A 20134-nucleotide genomic window follows, 5' to 3' on the forward strand; every position below is an offset into this window, starting at 1 on the left:
CCGAGGTATCGCTAGTAACGAAGAAAGGCCTCAACCGCTCACATTCATTCTCTAGCCGTCAGATGTGATGCACATAACAACAGACTTTCTATGGCTTACTGTCAATGTTTCACATGCCCTAGTTCAATCCATATGACAGCACGTCGATTCTGATATACTACAACATTCCAATTCAATGTGTCCCGTGCATGTCTTTCACCCTCCTGCATGTCCAGGCCCCGATCACTTAATAGCTTTTTGACACCATCTTTCTATCTCCAATTAGATCACCCCCCCTCATTCTCCTTGTTCCCTTTGCTTTTGATTATGATATTCCTCTCTCATTCTTTCCATATGTCCAAACCATTTCAGCACACTTCTCTCTCAACCACATTCTTTTTATTACTACATCTCTCTTTCATCTATCATTGCTTACTCGATTAGTCCACCTCACACCACATATTGTCCTCAAACATTTCATTTCCAACACAACCACCCTCTTCCGCTTAGTCTTATCTATAGCCAGTGCCTCTCACCTATATTATATTGTTGGCACCACTATGCTTTCAAAGATACCCATATTTTGCTTTACCATGTAATGTTCTCTTTCCCCACACATTCTTCTGCGCTCCCAAAACAACTGACTCACTTTCCAGACCCCTCTCATCATTCGTAGGTAGCATACCTACACTTCTCTAGAAGACTCTTGCATTGACCTCTCTCACCGCCCCATCTATAAACAAATTGAACAACCATGGAGACATCACACACCTCTGCCGCAGACTAACCTCCACCTTAAACCATTCACTCTCATTTCTTCCCTCTCATACACATATGCCTTCTCCTGATCCATAAATGCTACATGCAAATCCATCTGTTTTATAAAGTATTTCTCACATACATTTTTCAAAGCAGACACCTGATCCACATATCCTCTACCACTTCTGAAACCACACTACTCCTTCCCAGTCTGATGCTCTGTACATGCCTTCACCCTTCAATCAATACCCAACAAACAACTTACCAAGTATACGTAACATATTTACACCTCTTTAGTTTGAACACACATATTCATCCCCGTTACCTTTATATAGTGGCACTATACAGGCATTCCCCCAATCCTCAGGCACTTCACCGTGATTCACACGTACACTGAATATCCTTACCAACCAATCAACGTCACCCCCTTTTTTAATTAGTTCAACTACCATATCATCCACACAAACCATCCAGCCACATTTTTTCTTACATAAGGCTTACACCACCTCTACTTTCCCCTATCAAACCATTCTACATGATTTTCTCGCTTCGCATATCATCCCGACCCAAACATCCAACAATCAAATATTAAAGTCATTCCAAATACGCACTCCATCACCTCCTCACTCCATAAGTAACTGTTACCATTACCCCTCTTGCTTCCTTCACCGATGTTCCTGTTTATTCTCTCGTTTTCCTCAGATCATTAACTTTCTTCCAAAACATCTATTTATTCTCCCTAAAGTTTACTGATACTCTCTCACCCCAGCTCTCGGATGCTGTCTTTTTCAACTGCTGCACCTTCTTCTTGAACTCCTTCCACTTTTTCTTATACATCTCCAGTCATTTGCACTCCTTCCCTGTAATCATTGCCCAAACGCCTCTCTCTTTTCTTCTTCACTTGCACCTGTACGCCTTCATCCCACCTCTCATTAACCATTTTGCTCTGACAACCTCTCACCTTTCGCATGCCACATGCATCTCTCGCACATGCCAGCACTGGTTCCCTAAATATCTCCCATTCCTCACCCACTCACCTCACTTCATTTACCCTCATCTTTTGCCATTCCATACTTTCCTGGTATTTCTTCACACATATCTCCTTTCCGAGCTTTCTTACTCTCACCACTTTCTTCTCACAGACTTTGTTTCCTCTTTTTAGAAAACTTCTACAAATCATCGCCTTCACAAGATAGTGATCAAACAGTCTTTGCATTCAAATAACCTATCACTAATACCCGGTCTTGTACATCAAAGCTGTTGACACACTCACTCAGCTGCTCCCAAGACACTTGCATCTAATGATCTTTCTTTTCTGGTAATCACCAATCTCCTGCCATTCACTTACATTATTACCCACATCAGTCTAGAATTTACTCCCTTGCACTGTCACACACTTCCCCAACACCTGCATCAGGAGCAGTGCTACTCCTTTCTTAGCTCTTGTCCTCTCACCAACCCGTGACTTTACTCCTAAAACATTTCCAAATCATTCTTCCCCTTTACCCTTAAATTTTATTTCATTCAAAGCCAGAACATCAAGGTTTCTTTCCTCAAACATACTACCTATCTCGCCTCTCTTCTCATCTTGGTTACATCTACACATATTTAGACAATGTAGTCTGAGCCTTTGAGGAGGATGAGCATTGAGCACTCCCTGTTTGGCGCTTTCTTCTGTTTGGTCTTTTAGAAATTGAAATACAATAAGCTTTTTTTTCTATTTTTTTTGAGGGACTCCCCGCTCCCGCACCTTTTAGTCGCCTTCTACGATACGCAGGAAATACGTTGGAATCATTTCTCCACTAACTCAGGGATTTATATCAAAATGTGAATATGCAAGTAAATCATAAAGGCTGCCCGTGAGCCAGGTGATATTCAGGTCACCATCAGGAAAATGAAACACGAAGATCCAAGCGCCTCCGTGTTAATAATGTCTGCATGTTTAATCTTTTTAGTGGTGACCTGCACACACACACACACACACACACACACACACACACACACACACACACACACACACACACACACACACACACACACATACACACATACACACACACACACACACATACACACACACACACACACACACACACACACACACACACACACACATACACATATACACACATACACATACACACACACACCATATCAATCTATCTATCTGTCTATCTATCTATCTATCTATCTATCTATCTATCTATCTATCTATCTATCTATATATATATATATATATATATATATATATATATATATATATATTTATTATTATATTATTATTATACTTTGTCGCTGTCTCCCGCGTTTGCGAGGTAGCGCAAGGAAACATATATCTATATATATATATATATATATATATATATATATATATATATATATATATATATATATATATATATATATATATATATATATATATATAATGAGATAGGACAAATTTTTGGTTTCCGAGTTTTGAAGACTGTGTGAAGGGAGAAATATGTGCGTAAGTGCGAATAAAAGTAAGCTTATTAGGTTCATAAGTGGAGAGAATGTTAGAGTTTTAGTTTGATTTTGGTGAACCTGGAGGAGACTGAGTGTTTTAGAACCCTGGAAGTGGACATGACAAAGATATAACATCTGTATCTGAAGTGAACCGTAAGTAGATGAGAAGGATAAGGTCCTGGGCGTGGTGGCGAGTGTGTGGAAAGAGAAGTCGTTTTCTGTGAGGGCAGAAATGGGTATGTTTGATGGTACAGTAGTCCCAACGGTGCTGTAAGGATACGAGTCGAGGACCTCGTACTGAATCGGATGAATTTGTTAGAAATTAGATGTGTGAGGATAATATATGGCATGGGGAGGGTTGTTGACTGAATTAGGAATCATATGGTGAGACAGAGGTGTGGTTGTAAGAAGGGTATGTATGAGAGAGTTGAGGAGGGTTTGCTGAAATGGTTTGGGCATATCGAGAGAGCGAGTGAGATGATGACTAGAATCATATTATGTCGGAGGCAGAGAGAGCAGGGAAAGGGGAAACCAAGGAAAAGGTGGAAGGATGGCGTTCAAGGTGCTATGAGTGAAAGGGGCCTGAACTTGTAAGGGGATGTGAGACGTGCATGGGATAGTGCGATGGATCGATGTGTTACACATGGGGCAACGTGCTGTCATTGCGTCGAGTTAAGGCATATGAAACGGTCAGGAAAAAGCACGGAAAGGTTTATGGTACCTGGTTTTGGATGGAGGCTGTGGTTTACGTGCATTTCATGTAACAACTAGAGAAAATATGTGAGAGAGTGAGGCCTCCTCCATAACACATTCAGCGGTCTTTCAGTGTACTCACTCTATCTCTTCATTCACATCTTTGCCTGTAAGAGCTTCCCCAGATATCACACACATACATATGTTCGCTGCATTTTTCGACTGTTCTGACTGTGAGCTCCTCTACCCAGCAGGGGAGGTCTTCGTCTTACACCACAGGGGTGTCCTGGCTTACCTCCACGAAGATGATCGTGACAATAAGGTTCTCTCCCTCTCTTAATCTCACCAATTTGGAAGGGAAAAAAAAGATAACGGAACTCCCTATTTTTGTGATTCCGATCACCACGACCAAACTTGTAACAAATGCTACGATCTTGGGATCACAACCTTGTATCTCTCACCATGTTGCCTCCCAGCTACCCACTCTACATGTCTGTTGTGACACTCAAGCGAAGCTCTGTGGCTTTCATTTGAGAGGCTTCTTTCTCAAGCTTTTTGTGGGACGACTGTTGGCTCGTGTGAATGTGTGTGTGTGCGTGTGTGTGTGTGTATGATAACTATATGTGTTACAGGATGAGACTGTTACACTCGTGTTGTGTATATGAATATATGTACACACACACACACACACACACACACACACACACACACACACACACACACACACACACACACACACCAGCCTAAGCCAGGTAGCCATTCGTCGATCAGCCCCAAGGGGAGGATGAAACCCTGGGTCGGGTGTAAGTCGACCGCCACGTCCAAAATTCGAACCCTGACCCGTTCTGGCTCATAGTCGATAACCCTAACCACTACAACAGACATGTGTGTGTGTGTGTGTGTGTGTGTGTGTGTGTGTGCGCGCGCTTGCAGAACGCACAACAGTAACTGCTGTAGAGGTGGAGGCATACAGTTCCCTCAGAGCCGTGGTTCGATCGCTCCTATGAAGCTATACCATCCAGGGAAACCAGGCAAACCAAGAGAGGTCGAGGAGAGAGACAGGTTCCCGGATTGTGCCTCCCGCTCATCAGTTCCACCAGAGATGTTGGTAATATAGTGTAAGGGAGATGATGCCCTCCTTTATATCAAGGACGTGTGGTGAATCCTCTTACTCCTCTACTTACACATCTATCTGGTCCTGAGGAAAGAATGACTAAAGATATTCAGGAATTCATCTGTCCTCGTCTTTTCTATCCTGATAACACCATTGCTGTCTCTCTCTCACTGAGAAAGTCAACCTGATCGACCGTTTCCTATTGTCGCGTTCAACTCGGGACGAGTCCATAGTTCCTCCCTCACCCTTTCCCATATTCTTTTATCACAAGGTCCCCAGAGAACTTCGCTCTTCACGGAAGAGTAGAGGAGTGTGTGGACACGATTTTGCCCCTCATGAAATTGCTCTGATGAAATTTACGAAGGTCAGAGTCCTAGTCTGTGTTTATCTAACCATTTCACACCTGCCTCAGTATTAACATTCTTCCATCCCCTTGAGATCATGCAATAACAATAACTATAATTCAGCATGTCCAGGAGATAATTCAACCTGTGATGAATAATTCAGCCCATCCTGGAGATAATTCACCTATGATAAATGATTCAGCCCATCCTGGAGATAATTCAGCATATGATAAATAATTCAGCCCATCCTGGAGATAATTCACCTATGATAAATAATTCAGCCCATCCTGGAGATAATTCACCTATGATAAATAATTCAGCCCATTCTGGAGATAATTCAGCATATGATAAGTAATTCAGCCCATTCTGGAGATAATTCAGCATATGATAAATAATTCAGCCCATTCTAGAGATAATTCAGCATATGATAAATAATTCAGCCCATTCTGGAGATAATTCAGCATATGATAAATAATTCAGCCCATTCTGGAGATAATTCAGCATATGATAAGTAATCCAGCCCATTCTAGAGATAATTCAGCATATGATAAATAATTCAGCCCATTCTAGAGATAATTCAGCATATGATAAATAATTTAGCTTATCTTGGAGGAGGGAGATCGCTGCGATGAAGTCAACTACTGAACTTTCCGAACCCTCACAGATCTCTAAATGAATTTCCCTCTTTATTATGTCCTTTAAAGGTTCCTTTGTTCGGTCCATCAACTTGATTAACACACTTTGCATTTATATTTCTTCAAGATTCCATATCACTCAAATAGTGAAGTCTTTTCCCGAAATCGTGGAAGACTTGTTCAGGCCTTGGACGTATTACTTCTCAGATCAGATCCTCAGCTGTACAGATCTCTGACTCAAGGCTGCATGGAGCACTGAGTACACGCAGCTTTGTGGAGTCAAAGGGATTGATCTCTTCAGCCAACAACCTTTTCAAGAGAGAGTAGCTGAAGACAACTTGCTTTAACAACTCTCACTTTTTCCACTTTTCCCAACTTGAAACCCGGTTTTTTATTCCTTCAATCTTACTCCCCTCTCTCTCTCTCTCTCTCTCTCTCTCTCTCTCTCTCTCTCTCTCTCTCTCTCTCTCTCTCTCTCTCTCTCTCTCTCTCTCTCTCTCTCTCTCTCTCTCTCTCTCTCTCTCCATAGCTAAAAAATCATTTGGCAAGTGTTTTGAATTGCCCTTTGCTGTACCCACTCCACTGGCTAGGTCACACTCCATTGGCTAGGTCACACAGCAGCCATCATCAGGCCACTGCGTGACACAAATACTATGTGATCGCTGGCAATGTGAGGGTTGGTTGATACCACTTCTCTTATTTTACCTATCGCAGCCAAACTGTGGCAACCCCATATCTCCGGAGGTTTTTGCCAACTCCCACTGTCATCTGACGAACGGGACACACTCGAGATTTTTTTTCCAAGTAGAGGCAAGTTTTATGTGGGGACCACTGCCCGTGATCGATGCGTTTATGTTGAAGAAAGGTTTGCAGAGAGAGAGAGAGAGAGAGAGAGAGAGAGAGAGAGAGAGAGAGAGAGAGAGACAGAGAGAGAGAGAGAGAGACGCAGTTACGACTGACGACTGCATTTTACTGGTAGTACCACCCTTGGGTCCTTGGATCATCAGTTACGCTTAGGAGGAAAACTTGGAGGATCTAAAACCACAGGAGGACAGACTCAGCGACACAGATGCCCAGGTTGAGCAGGTTCTCAGCACCAAGACTAATCCTTTCTCACCTCCTGAGGGCCTCCCTATCCTTCATAAGCAAGACACTCAGGGAAGTATATCTCTCATAAGCCCCTCAACTTATACTGAGACAAATCCCGACACTCCCTGTCAGCCATGTAGGCACCGTGATCATCAGTACCCCTCACATTTCCATGCCAGTCTTTTGTTCAGTCATCCGCTGGAGACTGCAGGTGACTGGTATCTGGAATGCTCCGTGGACCTCTACTGGTGTCGATCATTATGGCTTCATTTGATCAGCAAGTCACGTGGGACAAGTGTGCACATAACTCATGCAGACTCAGTCCTCACTGAAGATGTAGCCGGTTAGCAACACATCGTGGAGAGGACTAGATCAGTCTGGTTGGACCATCATCATACTATAAGCTGACATGACTAAGGTTCAGTTACAAGTCCTCAGGTCCCATCCCCTTGAAGATAACCCTTACTTGCTGTCGCAGATACACATCATGGAACACCGACCCTTTGATCCGAAGGCGTATCAAGCTAATGGTGTAGCCTTTCGTTGTGCCTCGCCCCTTCCTTATCTACTCATGTTCCGTGTCGTGGGTTGTTTATGTAGGACAATACGTCTGCCACAATGATAAAATGATGGTCTTTCATAAAATGTCTCACATCTGCCACTTGCTCAGTTGAACGAGAAATCCTAGTTCCTTGGCCCTGATGAGAGTGTAGACACCCTTATGGTGTTACACCATATGCTAGGATGTTCTGCAGATGAACCTCTATGTTTGCTTCCGTTTGGAATAAAACGACCTGAAAACGTCTCAGAAATTCAGGTTGTGTCGCAGATCACAGGAAACAGAAGAACACTATAATCTGTTTGGCTCTGAAGCTACTGTACCGTGAAACATAGTCAATGATAGGTTGACGTCCCAGGCAGAGACGTGAAGGAAACTGCTGTCTTGTAACATGAATCCGTTACTGCACGATGCGTTCAGGTATTTGTATATTGTCTTGAACAGGTAAACTCTGAGTCCAAAAAAATAGAAAACGAGAAAAAATTACTGTATCTGTACATATATGTATACTAATGTCTTTATCGATATGCTTGTACCTCTATCTCTGTCTGTCTGTCCGTATGTCTGTATGTCTGACTATCTATCGTTGTATGTCTATCTACCTATCTATCTATCTATCTATCTATCTACCTGTCTGTTTATCTATATATCAATCTACCAATTTTCTCTATATATCTATATGTAGATATATAGATAGATGGAAAGATAGATGGACAGATAAGAAGGACAGGATGGTCGATAAGAACGGGTCGTGGAGTGAGGAGAGTGTGGTGGCGAGTGGAGGGTGTACACACACACACACACACACACACACACACACACACACACACCGGCGAGACTTACTCGTCCTGGGAACCCATCCGGGGTCAGCCCGCCACAGGATGGTTCACTCCAGTCTCCAACGAGGTCAAGGATCATCAATTAGTCCAATGGTGTCGTCACGAGAGCGGTATAACATGGTGTTAATGGCTGTAGGGGTGAGGTGAGGTGAGGGCAGGGGACGATGGGCGATGGCTTAGCGCGAGCTCGCCCTGCCCAGCGTGGCAAACGCCACCGAACGATGTGAGGTCGTTAAAGATATAATGGGACTTGGAATTATCCTGAGCTTAATTCTGGGAAGTAAATTAAAAAGCTGGAGAGCTTTACTCCCCCCCACATCTCCCTCTCCCATGGGTAAGGAGATGGCGTCTCTCTCATGGTTGACTTTAATCATACAAACCTATACGATTTTCTCCTCTAAGTGTGATGTTAGAAATACCTGTAATTTCCCTACGGAGTGCACTCGATGTCGGAGAGATATCCTTTTCTTTTCCCTCTCAACGGGAAATCTATCGTTTAGAAGGACGAGCACAACTCACTATTGGAGGCCCCCCCTCCCCCCATTATGTCCACGAACAGTGATAACTCTGCAAGTTATTACAACGACGTATTCATGTGTTATAACAACTGACGAGTTAAGTTCATCCTAACTCGCTATCCTTTTCCTTAAACGAACTTTTCATTCTCTTTCTAATCTCTGTAGTTCTTTATTTGTGTACTGTAACTGCGTTATGGTAGATTTTCTCCTGTGTCACAGTATAGTCCCCTGTGTTCCTGGAAATTTTCCTTACGTCTGAGTAATTTCCCCAAAGGTATTGTAGTTTTGACATAGAGCTGGTGATTTTCCCCTCCCCTCCGTCATTCTGGATCCTCTTCATGCCCTTCTAATGATCCGAAGCGTCACTGTGATTTTCCCTCCTGAGCATCAGTACCATCTGTCCCTCAGTCACTGCTATCACCCCCCTAAGTCACTGCTATCACCCCCCTAAGTCACTGCTATCACCCCGATAAGACACTTTAAGTTCCCCTCCCGTCATTGTGCCTCCTCAGTAAGACACTGTGAATTCCTCTCAAGATAAGTTCATATTTTTCCACCTGAAGACACTGTGCGCCGCCTTCACCTTACCTGCCATCGTAGCCAGAAGCAGCAGCAGCAGAGTCTCCATCCTCAGTTACTTATGTCACTTCACACACACACACCTCTCCCCTTGCCTTCCCCGGCAATAGTGTCTTCACAGTAGGGTGGGCGGGATCGACAAGGTCCCTCCTCCCAAACGTATTTAACTCCTCGATCTTTCGTTAACTTGGCTTGGCTCTGCCTCCAGCAGGGGGTAAGGACGAGACTCGCGGGTGTCAGGAGGCAGTACTGTGGGTCCACGAGTCGAGGACCTTACAAAATTTGGTTCAGTTCGTCTCTCAGGTGCTAATACGAAGGTTCCAAAAACTCTAAATCAATATACATACATGTTAAAGCCTTTCAGAGATATATGTATTACCATTAACGTGGAAAACATTTAGAAAACCTTTGAGTTGAAAGGGAAAGAAACCAGAGCAACGGTTTCCATAAGCAAGCGTTCATATAATGGTTACAATTTTTGGAACGGTCACGTCTAATTTCTTCATCACCCAACTTCACAATCATGGAGTATAAGACCCATTATCTCCCTTTCAATAGTCAGAGTCCAGCCTTTTTCTGCGGTTTTCATTCGGGATAGGACTGTCCGGCATTATAAGCCTCCGTGGATCGAGAGGGAAGCGGCTGCCTAGATGGAGCGGCAGGGACCAGAGAGAGGAAGATGCAGTGTTGACTCCATCGTCGCTCGGGCCACACTGACGGCTGTCTGGCCGAGGGAGCCTGCCTCCCTGGCCGGCACTCGGCCGTCACCACCACCACCACCATTGCAACAACCGCCTTCACCACCATTCACACCACCAAATTACCATATCTGTCATGAGTGATATCAGTATCCATCACTGTCCACACCATCACACCATTATCTCTCTCATCACCATCACCACCACGTATCATCGCCATCATCACCACACATCATCATTATCATCACCAACACCAACACCACCATCACAGCCATCACCAACACCACCGGATAACCACTGGATCCGTCACTAACATGACCACTACCATCACTCACCCGTTCCTGGACTACACCACCGACCCACCATCACCTCTCTACTCAATGGAACCATTGCCAACACCACAATCAGGCTACTACCACCGCTGTCCTACCACACCAACCACCACGATCACCACCGCTTCTACCACACTTATGGTACATACATTCTATTATGCAAATGTCCATTACAGCAAAGAAAACATAAGAGTGATTGTAATCATAAACTTGCCCGTTTATAGACCTTGTATGAGATGTACTTAAGGAGAAATATCAGATATTCGAGGACTTTATCTCTGATATTGTCATAAATTCATTCCTTCTTAGTCGAAGAATACTGATACCCATAAAACATCAGTAGTATATTAGCATAACTCATCATGTATAAAGGATCAAATATCTCTTGGTGCACACGATTGCGTATTCGTATTCTGTTTCGAATAGGGATTCGATACGTGTATTGTTCACTACAGATTATCAAGAAGGACTCCATTCCTTAGTTTTGCTGGCGATTTTGACTATATTGACACCCCGCAAAACGAAAGGGTTATTAACCTTGACTGATGATCATTATCCAAGATCAATCCAAGGTCAGGGTCATGGGATAGAACAAAGTCTCACTTAAAAGCTTTGGAAAACTTCACCCAGAAACTTACTCACACTCATCGCTCCTATAAACTATTTTTTCTTATAAATCCGGAAAGGTGATTACAAAATGACGAAGAATTAGTTCAAGAGTTAGTAAAGTGAACCTTGAGTCACTGAGATGGCCATCAGACCGACATATGAAGGTAGAGAATTTGAGGCGAGACTCAATGGATCAGCCTCAGAAAGACAAGAAGTTCCCTCGTTCATAAGGCTGTAGCCAGCTGCCTGGGAGATCATGGACTGCCCTCTGCTTCGCTCTCCTTGAAGGTATAGATACTAAACATTTTCTCCACATAGACCGGGTTGGTTGTGAGACGTTATCAATAAGTGAACACATTACCATATATATATATATATATATATATATATATATATATATATATATATATATATATATATATATATATATATATATATATATATATATACAATGACTATATCATAGAAAACGTACGAAGGCATTGTTAGGGGCTTGAAACTTCTGAACACGGCGGTGTGGCCCTTGATCAATACGGTTCGACTCTTGGTTTTGCGATATGGTCTTTAACCTGACGCTTGAGGCTAAATGCAAGGACATCATACCTAGGGGCTGTACGATCACGCTCGAAGATTGTACTGTCTTTCTGTGGGGTCGTAACGTCGTGCTTCAAGGGTCGTGCCGTCGTATTCAAGGATCGTAAGGTTGCGCCGAAGATTCGTACCGTCGTGCACAAGGGTCGTACTCAAGGACCATACCGTGGTCTTCAAGGACCATACCCCCGTACATAATCTTCCCTGGTTCGAATAGTGTGATGTCGGCCTTGTGGGGTTTCGAACCAGCATTCGAAACACTTCTCTCTCTCGCACCAGTTCCTATCCTTGTTGCCTTTTGTCTCTTCTCTGCCCGTCGCCTTTGGTGCTTAAGTTTCATAGCAATTAACGCGTTTTCCTGAGTGCACTTTCTCCCACAACTTCGGTTAATTGATCAAAAAGATTAATTAAAGGAATACGTCAATCTTTACTTTCTTACAGAATATTCACTAAGTTCTGGTCAAATAAGAAACATACAGAACATTTTGAAAAAACAGAGATAAGTTTTACGAAAGGAGAACAGTGCTACCTAGAAGCACAATGGACCCAGGAGAACAATGGGACCCAGGAGAAAATGCTGCCCTGAAGAACATGTTACCCAGAAGAACAGCGCTACCCAGGAGAACATGCTACCCAGAACAAACAATGCTACCAAGGTTAACATGCTATCTAGAAGTACAATGCCGGCCAGGAAAATATGCTAACGAGGGGAACACAGTGCAAGGCAGGAGGTCATGTTGCCCACAAAAATGTAACCCGGTAGAAAAATGCTGCTTAGGAGAGCATGCGACCTAAAAGAACAATGCTACTCAGGAGAACAATGCTACCAAAGAGAACATGTTACTCTGGAGAACATTAATGCTCAGAAGAACAATGCTATCCAGAAGGACATGATACCAAGGAGAACATGTTACTCTGGAGAACATTGATGCTCAGAAGAACAATGCTATCCAGAAGGACATGATACCAAGGAGAACATGTTACTCTGGAGAACATTGATGCTCAGAAGAACAATGCTACTCAAGAGAACAATGCTGCCCAGGAGCACAATCTTACCAAGGAGAACATGGAAGCTTGAGGAACAGTGTTATTCAGGAGAACAATACTACCCAGGAAAACGATGCAATCCAGGAGAACATCCTACCAAGAACAATGCAAACCTGGAGAAAATGCATGCTCGGAGAACAGCGCAAAAAGATATTTAGGAGAACAAGAGGAACAGTTTTACATTGGAACAGAATAAATGATTGTTCGTAGAGCAACACGAATGGCTGTTTCATAGAGCAATATAAATGGCTGTTTAGTAGAGCATAACGAATACGCGTTCAGCAAGGCAACACAAATGGCTGTTCAGTTGACAACACGAACAGTTGTTCAGAGTAGAAAAAAGAATAGCTGTTCAGTAGAACAACATGAAGTGCTATTCATCGTAGCAGCACAAACGATTTGTGAATGGAGTAACCAGATATTAGAAAGCAATAAAGAGGTTATATATCTGATATACTTGGTTATAACGTGAGAATATCATTTTACTTAGGGAGAATAGAACGATGTTTTGGAAAGAGGTGAATAATGTGCGAAAGACAAGAAAACAAATGGAAGCATCGGTGAGGGAAATGAAAACAGCTAGTGATGGAGTGAGGAGGAGATGGAGTGAGTATTTTGAAGGATTGTTAAATGTGTTTGATGATAGAGTGACAGATTAGGGTGTTTTGACTTGAGTAGTATGCGAAGTGAGAGAGTCATGGAGAGTGGTTTGGTGAAGAGAGAAGAGGTGGTGAAAGCCTTCCGGAAGATGAAATCCGGCAAGGCGGTGGGAGGGGATGGTATTTCATTTGAATTTATCAAGAAGAGGGTGACTGTGTTGTTGATTAGTTGGCAAGGATATTCAACATATGTATGGATCAAAGTGGGGAGCCTGAGGATTGGAGGAATGTATGTATAGTGCTATTGTATGAAGGCAACGGGGATAAAGATGAGTGTTCATACTACAGAGACATAAGTTTGTAGAGTATACCTTAAAAATAATATGGGAGGGTATTGATTAAGTGGGCGAAGACATGTACAGAACATCAGATTGGGAAGGAGTAGTGTGGTTTCAGAAGTGGCAGAGGATGTGTGGATCGGGTTTTGCTTTGAAAAATGTGCGTGAAAAATACTAACAAAAAAACTGATGGATTTGTATGTAGCATTTATGGATCTGGAGAAGGCATATTATAGGGTTGATATAGATGCTTTATGGAAGGTCTTCAGAATATATGGTGTAGGAGGTAAGCTCGAGAGAGGGGCGGGTATGCAGTCTACTGGGGTTGAGCGGGCATGGGAAGTGTCAGTTGTTGTTCGCTGATGATACAGTGCTGGTGGCTGATTCGTGTGAGGAAAGGCAGGAGTTGGTGACTGAGTTTAGAAGAGTGTGCGAAATAAAGTTGAGAGTAAATGTGAAATAAATCAAGGTTATTAGGTGCAGTAGGGTTGAGGGACAAGTTAGTTGAGATGTAAGTTTGAATGGAGAAATATTGTAGGAAGTAAAGTGTTTTAGATAACTGGGAGTGGACTTTGCAGTAAATAGAACCATGGAAGCGGAAGTGAGTCATAGGGTGGTGGAGAGGGCGAAGGTTTGGGAGCGATGAAGACTGTGTGGAAAGAGAGAACGTTATCTCGGAGAGCAAAAATGGGTATGTTTGAGGGAATTGTAGTTCCAGCAATGTTATATGGCTGCGAGTTGTGGGCTATTGAGAGTTTTACGGAGGAAGGTGGATGTATTGGAAATGAAATGTTTCGGGACAATATGTGGTGTGAGGTGGTTTGATCGAGTAAGTAATGAAAGGGTAAGAGATATGTGTGATAATGATAAGTGTGGTTGAGAGAGCAGAAAAGGGTGTGTTGAAGTGGTTGGACCTATGGAGAGAATGAGTGAGGAAATATTGACAAAGAGGATATATGCGTCAGAGATGAGGGAATAAGGAGAAGCAGGAGACCAAATTGGAGGTGTAAAGATGGAGTGAAAAAGACTCTGAGCGATCGGGGCCTGAACATGCAGGAGGGTGAAAGGCGTGCGCGAAAAAGAGTGAATCAGAACGATTTGATATACTGGAGTCAAGGTGCCGTCAGTGGACTAAACCATGGCATGTGAAATATCCGGGGTAACCCATGGAAAGGTGCCTGGGCGTTGATAGGGAACAGTGGTTTCGGTGCATTACACATGACAGCTAGAGAATGAGTATGAACGGATGTGGCCGCTCTTCGTCTGTTTCCTGACGCTGCCCCCGCTGACGCAGGGGGTGGCGATGCTAAAAGCTGTGGGGCGGGTGGCGCTGGTAATGGATGAAGGCGAGCAAGTATGAATTTTGCACGTATATATATGCATATGTATGTGTATGTGTATGTGCATTACACATGACAGGTAGAGACTGACTGTGAACGAATGTGATCTTTTTTGTCTGTTTCCTGGCGCTACCTCGCTGACGCGGGAAACAGCGATCAAGCATGATGATGTTGATGATATATATATATATATATATATATATATATATATATATATATATATATATATATATATATATATATGTGTGTGTGTGTGTGTGTGTGTGTGTGTGGATGGATCTTTCTTCATCTGTTTCCTGGCGCTCCCTCTCTATCGCGGGAAACGCCGATCAAGTCTAATAAAGGATATATAATATACTCTTATGAAAGAGAAAGATATCAGCAAGACCCACAGTAAATTCCGTGGATGTATGAATACTTTACAAGATTGTGTTCAAATCTATTTAAAAGTTTGTGTCAAAATCAAAACGTTATGGTACAATTCATGAAGATCTAATACGGCTGAATGAACGATTCTGAGGTCTTGCTCTTGCCAGCTCTGGAGTTCGATGGAAAACTTTTGATGAAAGTTGGTTCTTCATTGAATGAATTGTCTCATTTACAGAGTAAATGAGACTGAAAGATTACCTGCAAGTACTTGAGGACAGATGTCAGAAGACCTGTTGGATCATGACGAGGTTATCTGCTGTAGGACAGTGCAAGGGAAGGACAGATAGCACATGAGATGTTGGGTTACAGTGATGTTTTCTGGTGGAGGACAGGACATAGGAAAGCCAGATTACAGATGACATAGCTGACCATAACGGTCTTCTCTGCTGGAGGACAGTAATTGTAACCTAAATTGATTCGTTATTGATGGAGACATGATAAGTAAAGCAGGAGGCTCCTTCACTCCCACCCGCCACTGTCTCAGGAATGTAAACTGGCTGGAGGGTAATTATGAAGGAGCAACATGGAAGATAGAATGATAATAGTTCCACGGAAATTTTACAGGAAAGGTTAAATGGAAAACATATTTTTAACTTATGTCTGTCGCTGGATTCCCTGGGGACGAGGAAGTGAAGCTGTGTAATGAATACATGTTGAATTATGTGAACATCAAATTGTTATTCTTGAACAGGCGTAGTTATTCAGTGATGATAGATATTATTGAATTACTCAATGTCTAGTAATTAGTTAAGTGCACTGATGATAATCTTCATCTCGACAGTATCTGGTGGCATTTGATCCAGTCTTCTATAACTGTTATACTGAAAACAAAACTCGTCTAAGTTTATATCATATCTCCCGACCAATAACTTTATCCTTATATTTCTGGTCATTAGCTCTCTGTAAAACGTAAAGAAATTGTCATTAGTTTTATTGTCCCAATTTTGCGAAATCCTCTGTCAGATATTCTAAATGTTTGCCTCATATTAGAGAATATACTTTTTGGTCCACTGAATGACTTTTCATGAGGTTCCTTCTGGAGTGAGAATTAGTTTTGGTGTTCTTCTTTGTGCTCGTTCTAGTTATTCTTTGCCTTTGATGAATATGGCGACGAGAACTGAAAAGCATCTTCTGAATGAAATCTGATTAAAGCTTTTTGAGGAGTAAATACTCTGCATTTCGTTTTATAGATCATGTATCTAAATGTGATAGTTAACATTCTGTTTCCTATGTTATAGACACTTAACAATTGCTCCTTGTATTTTTGGTCATTATAGATTATCACTAAGGTCTTATTCTTGTGCTTCTAATAATGGTTCACCAAACAGTTGACAGTCGTGTTGTCTATATATTCACCAACAAATCTGCATTTTACTTTGCATTTGTCTTCACTTAACTCCACTTGTCATGTCTCTGACACTCATCAGATTGTCCAATCTCTTTGAATCATCAGACTCTTCCTTTGTTGGCCTTCGTATCATTATTTCTTAATGCGTTTTGCCTTCACAACACAGACTGTGATGGAGAACGTCACGTGATACTTGGGTTTAAAAGAAAATTTCTTGATGAATGAATATAGTAAAGGTAAAAATATGGTCTAATCTTTGGGGGTCAAAGTTACATTTATCATAAACTTTTGGCTTTTATGTTGATTATTATGAATTTTCCAGATGTGTGAGTATGGCCAGGAAGCTTGGCTGTCTAGTTGCAAGGATTATGTGCTGTAGTTCAAACACACACACACACACACACACACACACACACACACACACACACACACACACACACACACACACACACACACAAGACGCGGCCCCTATGCGTGTAACACTCCCTCCCAGTACAATACAAAAACGAAACTGCATATACGTAATGACAAGGTGAGACTACCATATCATATATTGTACTTTGGTATTTGTAAACCAAATCATTCATGCTTTGGTTACTGTTTGCTTGGTTGTACCCTATTTAATCATGCTTGTTAATGAATTGTTGATGCAGCATACTCAACGAATAAGCTGTTGCAGCTTCTGTTTCTTTCCCTTTGACAAATAGTAGAACAATATATCTCATTTCTGAACAGCTCAGAGTTTCTCATTTTCAAAGGGCACACGTGTATTCCACGGCCTCAGTGTCTGGTAGATCATACATGATCACACTGAGGATGATGATCCTTTATGTTGTCCGTTCCAGCGTCCGGTCTCCTGGTGTCCCTTCTTTTGTCTCCTCGTCCAGAGAGATTGTTCTATCGTGGAGTTCATTGTTACTGTGGGAGTTGGTCAACTGACTCCACGTTACGGTACGAGAAACCCTATGAATGACAACATCCCCATGACATAGACTTTACTGTCTGGTGTAGGAGGGTATCATACACACACACACACACACACACACACACACACACACACACACAGAGGAAAGGAGACGATTAAACTAACTATGGCATGAAGCTAACTTGGCCTGATGGTACAAGGATCGTAGTAGCTACAGGATGGAGCTGACCCGGGAGATGAAGGAAATAGTAGTGGCTTAGGGATAGAGCTGACCCAGCTTGATGGAAGGCATCATAGTGGCTTTAGGATGGAAGGTAAAACAGACCGTCAAGAGAGGAAGGACCCGTGCCAAGCATGGGCCAGGAGAAGCTCGCTGCAGCAACAACAGCTGATGGAACGAAACGATGGACCATAAATGTAAGTTTCCCAGAGTTCAGTATATTTCTTTCATATATGCACGTCACCTTGCACTCGGCAATTGTAATATATATATATATATATATATATATATATATATATATATATATATATATATATATATATATATATATATATATATATATATATATATATATATATATATATATATATATATATATTTTCTTTCTTTCATACTATTCGCCATTTCCCGCGATAGCGAGGTAGCGTCAAGAACAGAGGACTGGGCCCCTGAGGGAATATTCTCACCTGACCCACCCCTCCGCTCATTCTTTTCGAAAAAAAAAGAAAAATGAAAAATGAGAGGGGAGGATTTCCAGCCCCCCGCTCCCTTCCCTTTTAGTCGCCTTCTACGACACGCAGGGAATACGTGGGAAGTATTCTTTCTCCCCTATCCCCAGGGATGTGTATATATGTGTATGTATATATTTATGTATATACATGTGTATGTTGATGGGTTTATATATATATATATATATATATATATATATATATATATATATATATATATATATATATATATATATATATATATATATATATATATATATATATATATATATATATATATATATATATATATATATGCGAATAAAGTGCATATGAACGTGCACCTTCATAGAACATACAAACCTCCAACAGCCAGGATCGAACCCGGGATCCCTGTGCAAGAGACAGGAATATATACTTATATGTACGCACTGAAAGTCTTCCCCTTCTTATATTTCAATTTCAAATAGATGGAACAGAAGAAGAAGCCAAGCGAAGAGTTTTTATCCTGTTGAAAGGCTCTAGCTGGGTTGTCTGAATGTGAAGTAGATGTACCCAAGATGAGAAGAAAGGAGGAAAGAAACCTGGATGCTCTGGCTCTGAGTGAAGCAAATTTAAGGTTAAAGAGGAATGATGCTTTGGAAACGTCTCAGGAGTAAAGTCATGAGTTAGTGAGAGGACACAGCTAAGAAAACACTACCGCTGACATATTAGTTTTGGGAGTGTGCGAAAGACTGTAAGAAAGTAAGCTTTAGACTAATGTGGGTGAAAATGAAGTTGGATGGCGAGAGATGTATGATTGTCACTGCTTATGCACCTGGTCATGAGAAGAAAGATCATGAGAGGCAAGTGTTTTGGGAACAGCTGAGTGAGTGTGTCAGCAGTTTTGATGCAAGAGACAGGGTATTGGTGTTGGCTGATATGAATGCGGTGAGTAATGTGGCAGTTGAGGGTATAATCAGAGGGCATGAGGTATTCAGTAGCGTCAATGGAAATGGTGAACATCTTGTAGAGGTGTGTGCTAGAAAAGGACTGGTAACTGGAAATACCTGGTTTAAGAAGAGGAACGTACTCAAGTATGCCTATGTAAATAGGAATGATGGTCAGCAAGCATTTTGGATTACATACGGATTGATTACCGTGTAAAAGAGAGACTTTTGAATGTAAATGGTTTGAGAGGAACAGCCAACAGGATGTCTGATCACTATCCTGTGGAGGCGAGGGTGAAAAATGTAGGGGTTTTCGGACGAGAGGAAAACATTATGGGTGAGAAGAGAGTGATGAGAGTAAATGAACTTGAATAATAGAACGGTGTGAAAACATACCGGGAGAGATCGAGTGTAGAATGGCAAAAGGTTAGAGTAAATGAAGCGAGGGGAGTGGGGAGCAGTCATGAAGTGAGGAGATGGAGTAAGTATTTCAAAGGACTTTTGAATGTGTTTGATGATAGAGTGGCACATATAAGGTCTTTGGATCGGGGTGATATGCGAAGTAAGAGAGTTATGGAGAGTAGTTTGGTAAAGAGAGAAGAGGTGGTGAAAGACTTGATTAAGATGAAATGTGACAAGGCGGCTG

At 42.1% G+C, this 20134-nt stretch overlaps 1 protein-coding gene across 1 annotated transcript in view; it reads right to left on the reverse strand.

Moving 5' to 3' along the window:
* The window catches only part of LOC139751627 (zwei Ig domain protein zig-8-like), a 416836-nt gene extending 406532 nt beyond the window's left edge, over nt 1-10304 (reverse strand). The window contains exon 1 of the mRNA XM_071667247.1: nt 9605-10304. Within this exon, the coding sequence (XP_071523348.1) occupies nt 9605-9644 (40 nt within the window). The 5' untranslated portion in view covers nt 9645-10304. The remainder of the gene's footprint in view (nt 1-9604) is intronic.
* Between the last annotated feature and the right edge of the window lie 9830 nt (nt 10305-20134).

This window comes from Panulirus ornatus, chromosome 11 (genome assembly GCF_036320965.1).
Source record: "Panulirus ornatus isolate Po-2019 chromosome 11, ASM3632096v1, whole genome shotgun sequence".
Taxonomy (NCBI): Eukaryota; Metazoa; Arthropoda; class Malacostraca; order Decapoda; family Palinuridae; genus Panulirus; species Panulirus ornatus.